This window comes from Mycetomoellerius zeteki, unplaced genomic scaffold (assembly GCF_001594055.1).
Source record: "Mycetomoellerius zeteki isolate Tzet28-1 unplaced genomic scaffold, Tzet1.0 scaffold503, whole genome shotgun sequence".
NCBI classification, from domain to species: domain Eukaryota; kingdom Metazoa; phylum Arthropoda; class Insecta; order Hymenoptera; family Formicidae; genus Mycetomoellerius; species Mycetomoellerius zeteki.
In genome coordinates, this window is record NW_017257505.1 from 67,396 (window position 1) to 73,646 (window position 6,251).

General features: G+C 35.3%; 1 protein-coding gene across 1 annotated transcript in view; it reads left to right on the forward strand.

The window, feature by feature from the left end:
• Positions 1 to 534: 534 nt before the first annotated feature.
• LOC108727528 (fatty acid synthase) overlaps positions 535 to 6,251 on the forward strand; it is a gene marked incomplete at its 3' end in the record, with an annotated part of 31,233 nt that continues 25,516 nt past the window's right edge. The window contains exon 1 of the mRNA XM_018455681.1: positions 535 to 691. Within this exon, the coding sequence (XP_018311183.1) occupies positions 583 to 691 (109 nt within the window). The remainder of the gene's footprint in view (positions 692 to 6,251) is intronic.

The following is a 6,251-nucleotide window of genomic DNA, read 5'->3' on the forward strand; positions in this document are numbered from 1 at the left end:
AAAAAAAATCGTACGAAGCTTCGTAAAAAACAAATTGAAGGTAAAGATTTACTCTTTCGAAAGCTGTAAACCGTATTTGTGCGCAATTTTTAATTCGCGCCGTAGCACTTCGCAAATTTCGTAAAAAATTTTGATATCTAATGAGTCTTCATTTATGTTTATGTAACTTCACAAAATATCAATAAGATCGTTTTTTTAAATACCGATCTGAAAAGTAGATGTTTCAAGCTTTAAAATGCTTTTTTAAACATTTCGATACGACGACTTTTGACGAAGTTATTCTATCTTGAAATTTGCCTATTTTTATAGGATGGAACAAGTGATTCTTTAATTTTGTTGAGTAGTATATATATATATATATTATATATATACTATATATACATTTCATTCATAAAAAATAGTAGAAAAAGGTTACCGATTTAATTGTTCATGTGAGAAAATTGCAATAGCATATTTTTCTGCAATTAGCGACAGAATATTTTGGGATCTAAATCTATAATGGCAAATATGATTTCACATTACTTCGACCTAAAAGGACCATCTTATACCGTCGATACAGCATGCAGTTCTACTTTTTATGCTATGGCCATTGGTTATGATTGTATCATGTCAGGCAAATGCGAAGATGCAATAGTTGGAACTGCACAATTATGTTTTCATCCTTTTGTAAACCTGCAATTCGCTCGACTTGGTATTTCTGTTATAAAATATTAACTTTATATTTTTATTAAAACTTGTAAGTCTAATAATACACTATGCATGAAATTTAGATCTTATCCTCAAAAAATAAGAAACTACAATCAACTGTATAATTTTGACAAAACGTTTCTGATAAATATTTGTCAAAGCCCTTGTCCAGTTAGTCCATTCACCACGCCAAAATAAAAAAAATTATAGCTCAGAATTAGGAGCTACATTCTGTCAAATAATTACCGGGAATTGTTCAATAAAACACAAAAGATCGGTTTAATCATCCAAATTCATTTTGTCGCCTTCAAAATAGGTCCCATTTGATGCAATACACTTATGCCAACGAATAATCCAATCGTCGAAACACTTCTTATAAACATTTTCCGGTATGGCCTGCAACTCGTTCTACGAATTTTATTTTATGGCTTCAATAGGCTCAAAAAAATCAAGATAATATTGATTTAATAAATTTTGATACGAGACAATATTGTCTTTCCAAGATCAATATTCTCGACTCAAAAATATCGAAAATATCAAATGAATAAATATATTTTTAGAAAACAGATATACATAGCTGTATTAAGCAATACAATAGGTATTTTAAGCTTTAAGCTGTAGGAAATTGACCAATTACAGTCGAATACGAGGAGAATAAGCGACTGTGATTCGTCTATTTCTTAAAACTTAAAAACCTATTGTAGATCCGGGCTATCCCTATATACGAGGGCAAATCAATAAGTACACCCGTGTTTGAAGACAGGTGACGTTGCTGACGCAAGTTGGCATTACCATCGTGTACTAACATCTTTCAAATGACGCCATACAAAATTTCAGAGTGATTCATGCAATAGTCTTGATTTGACAGCAATTCGTAGTGAGAGTGTTTGATGTTTTCCGATACAATGGAAAAAGAACAATATCGATCCGTGATTCGCTTTTTATTTTTGGATGGAAAAACATGCGAAGAAATAAAAACGAAGTTGGATGCCGTCTATGGGAACCCTTCACCATCTATGACAACCGTCAGATATTGGTTCAACGAATTCAAACGTGGTCGTTCGTCTGTTTTTGATGAGGAGCGCCCAGGCCACCCGGCAGACGTGGTTACTGAGGAAATCGTTGAAAAAGTCCACAACATGATTCTCGCTGACCGAACGAAAGTGCGTGAAGTAGCAGAGGCCATAGGTGTGTCGTATGGAACGGCATTCAATATTTTGCATGATAATTTAGGAATGAAAAAGCTGTCGGCCCGATAGGTGCCGCGATTGCTCACGGTGGACAACAAGCGAATGCGGCTATCAATTTCAAAGCAATGTTTGGAGCTGTTCAAGCGCAATCCGAAGGAGTTTTTGCGTCGAGTAGTAACCGTTGATGAAACATGGATTCATTACTACACACCGGAGACCAAGGTATAGACAAAACAGTAAATTTCACCCGGCGAACGTGCTCCGAAAAAGGCCAAGACGGTCCCGGAAAAGTGATGGCCACTGTTTTTTGAAATGCGCAAGACGTAATCTTCATCGACTACATGGGGAAAAGCAAAACTATCACGGGGCAGTACTATGCTGACTTATTGGGCTGATTCGATGTTGAATTGAAGAAAAAACGCCCCCATTTGGCGAAAAAAAGTGTTGTTCCATCAGAACAATGCACCGGCTCACTCCTCCACAATTGCCACAGCCAAATTGGTCGAATTGCGGTACGAATTGCTGTCGCATCCACCATACTCTCCGGATTTGGCCCCCTGCGATTTCTTCTTGTTTCCAACTTGAAAAAATGGCTCGATGGAAAATGATTCATGTCGAACGAGGTCATTGCCGAAACAGAGGCCTATTTCGACAAATCGTATTTTTCGGAGGGGTTAAAAAAATGGCAGAAACGTTGGGAAAAGTGTATCCTCCTAAAAGGGGATTACGTTGAAAAATAAAAAAAAGTTTTGTGAAAACCTTGCGTCTTCATTACTAACACGGATACTTTTTGATTTGCCCTCGTATGTCTATAGTTGTATCCCCACTAACGTTTTCCCCCACTTTCTTCTGTTAGAGAGAGAACGAACACTCAGATTTGTTCTCACCACAGACTTTTATATACAGGGTGTAGAAAAATCCCGGACCCCTTAAATATCTTGAAAAGTAATCATTTGTGAAAAAAATATTTTATACAAAAGTTGTAGGGTTGAAAATGATCTATTGACTGACCTCATCAATTTGACCTTGGTTGGCGCCACCAAGGTTAAGTCAAAGTCAAATCAAGTTTTTTAAAACGAAACACCCTATTTTTTATTTTAGAATCTATTAGCTGAGATCGGTAGCTTTCCAAAACACTATAATAAAGCTTCTTTTAATCACTTTTCAAGTTATGAGAGTTGAAAGTTACGAAACCGCCGCGGCATTAGCATTACCTAAGCTAAGGTGCTCGTATCCCTTTTAATGATGTGAGGATGTTCATAGGAGGTCTTACGCAAGCGACTTTTCAATCAATCTTTTAGAAATAAAGACAATGGTTTATCTAAAGCAACTGTCATTCGTTTGAACATTTGTCATTCCTTTAACCCAACTTGCCTATCAATTTTTAGTTACTTTCTCGGCTAGACCCCACCGGGATCTGGAACTTCGTCGAGTTATATCTCTGAATAGAAAACTTATCACATGCAAAATTGATATCTCTAGAGTAAGACAAGAACAAATAAACAAAGATGAAACAAAAAATATTTTATTCTTAAATTACAGCATAAAAAGTTAAAGTCTGAATTGCAATGTGAAAAATCGCATTAGATACGTCATATCCCAGTATGGCGAGCTAGGATTAAAAGAATATTACATGTTATAGCAAATACTCAAATTGGATTTCGAGGTTTAGTATTATAAATTTTTCTCTTTAAATTCCACAAAAAATAGTCGAGTGGATTTAAATGAGACGATTGTGCTGGCAATTCAATGTAACCTCTTCTTCCTATCCACCTATTCGGAAAAATTTCATTCAGATATTGGCGTACTCGTAAACCGTAATGAGGTGGCGCCCCATCTTGTTGAAACCAAATGTCATTGAAGTTTTGACGAGCGATGTTTCGAATTGCCGGAACTATTTTATCTTTAAGCATGGCTAAGTAATTGTTAGCGTTTAAATTACCTTCAATAAAGAAAGGCCCAATAATGGCTTCATTTAAAATTCCAGCCCATACATTGACTTTTGCTGATTCTGAGTATGTGCCTCGTACATCTAATGAGGATTTTCATTGTTCCAATATTTGCAATTATGTCAATTTACATTCCCGGTGAGCTCAAAAGTAGTTTCATCTGAAAAAATTATGTTGACTACAAATAAAAGATTTCTATCGATATTTAACATCATACTTTCGCAAAATTCAATGCAACGATCAAAATCATCTTCACATAGTTCTTACGCCAGATAGATCTTATATGGATGAAATTTCTCCTTTTTTAGAATTTTATGAACTGACATAGGATCGATGTCGTGTTGTTGTGCAACTTTGCGAATTGAATTACGCGGATCTTCGATAAAAGACTGTAGAACATTCAATCTTTTATCAAGATTTGTCGCTATTGCTGATCTACCTTGTCTATTACGGTTTTTTACAAAACCCATTTCTTCAAAACGTTGTACAGTACGAATAACAGTCGATTTAGATAAACCATTGTCCTCATTCCTAAAAGTTTGATTGAAAAGTTCTGTGCGTAAGACCTCCTACTATCACCTCATCCTCGCATCATTAAAAGAGATATATGCTCCTGTTCAGTAACCATTATAAAGTATTTTAAATAAATACTTTAAACAAGATAACTATGTGGCGATAAGCAATTTCAGAACGGAGTATCACGAAAAAGTATACCTTCTCAATCGCAGGTCACAGAAGGAGTGAACTTGACAGGAGAGATCTCTAGCTTATGTAGTCTCCAGCTTTGTTGAAAAAGTGAGAAGGAGGGAGAGGAGATAGAAAGGAGTAGACATTCGCGGGCACATTACATGACTCATAAATCCAGTCGAGCAATCTCTACGTAATACCTTAGATAATGCTAATGCCGGTGGTTCCGTAACTTTCAATTCTCATAACTTGAAAAGTACTGATTAAAAAGAGGCTTTGTTATAGTGTTTTGGAAAGTTCCCGACCTCAGCTATTAGATTATAAAATAAAAAATAGGGTATTTCGTTTCAAAAAATTGATTTGACCTTGAATTGACTTTAGTGGCACCATCCAAGGTCAAATTAATAAGGTCAGTCAATAGATCATTTTCAACCCTACAACTTTTGTATAAAACATTTTTTTCAAAAATGATTACTTTTCAAGATATTTAATGGGTCCGGGACTTCATATACATCCTGTATACTACTAGACTGCTAACTCCTTAGTACAAGCCATGGTAAAATGGGATCCGAATTTGTACAGTGGTTCTCTGCGCATGCGTCGTGATATATACCGAAAGAATGCAATATAGCTACGTTCTGCGGTAGCTGTGTACGCTTGTAACAAACATGACCTTCCTTGATGTGAGATTCCGTTAATATAATTTTCAAATTGTCAATTGCAATGCCAGCAAAGTGTCTTCTCAACTTGTTCCAGTACACAAAGTATAGACAAGCTAGGTTTTTTCCAGTAAGAATTATTGTTTAATTTTGCAGAAATGAGAATCTGCAAATATTTTTCAATGTATACTTAAAGTGCTCTTATATTACAATTTTTATTATATATTATATTTAAAAAAATAAAATAATTTTTATTTTTGACTTTAAGCGCTCAATTAAAAACAAGTATTTATTAGTTTTAATACTGTTAAATTAGGTTAACCTGTCAAAATACGTATGTGTGCGCATATGTAAACGTGGTCACGCTGTGTAATACCCTTTTTATACGCATGCGTATAAGAAATTGGACCCACTTTTTCAAAAGAGTTAATAGTCTAGTAGTATATATAGAAGTCTATGGTTCTCATCCTTTCACACGCATTAGTCATTGATATTCTTGTCTGGCATATGGCAATGCTTGGTCTATATTATGTCTATGCGCGCCGTCAACCCACAGTATACACTGCCTTTTTCCGATTAATTGCGTTCAGCAGAACGTTCATTTTGCAACTGTTGGAAGTTTTCCTCACACTAATTGGATTATACTTTTAAATCTAGAGGTATTATTTTATCTCAACAGATAATCATAAAACGGTTGCAAAACTGTTGCGTCCCACTGAACGCAGCCAATCAGATTTTTTAAATTAAAAAATTTGTAAAAAAAGTCGATATTTTCAAGAATATCGAAATCAGAACGAGATTCATCCTCTCCTTTTTTTTAAATATATGTAACACATCATTGTCATCATCAACGCCAATAGAACGCCTCTTTAGTTGTGGATAACAAATATTAATTTCACGTAGAAACGTTTATCAGACGAAATGTTCGAAAAATGTTTTTAAAAAATAAAAATTTATAAAAGTGTAACGATGCACCCCCGATAATGCATCGTACCCGGCATGACAACCGCCGGACGCCGCTGCATTGCAGCGATGAGGGCGCGGTGCGCCCGAACATTTTAAAATCAAAGCATAATTTA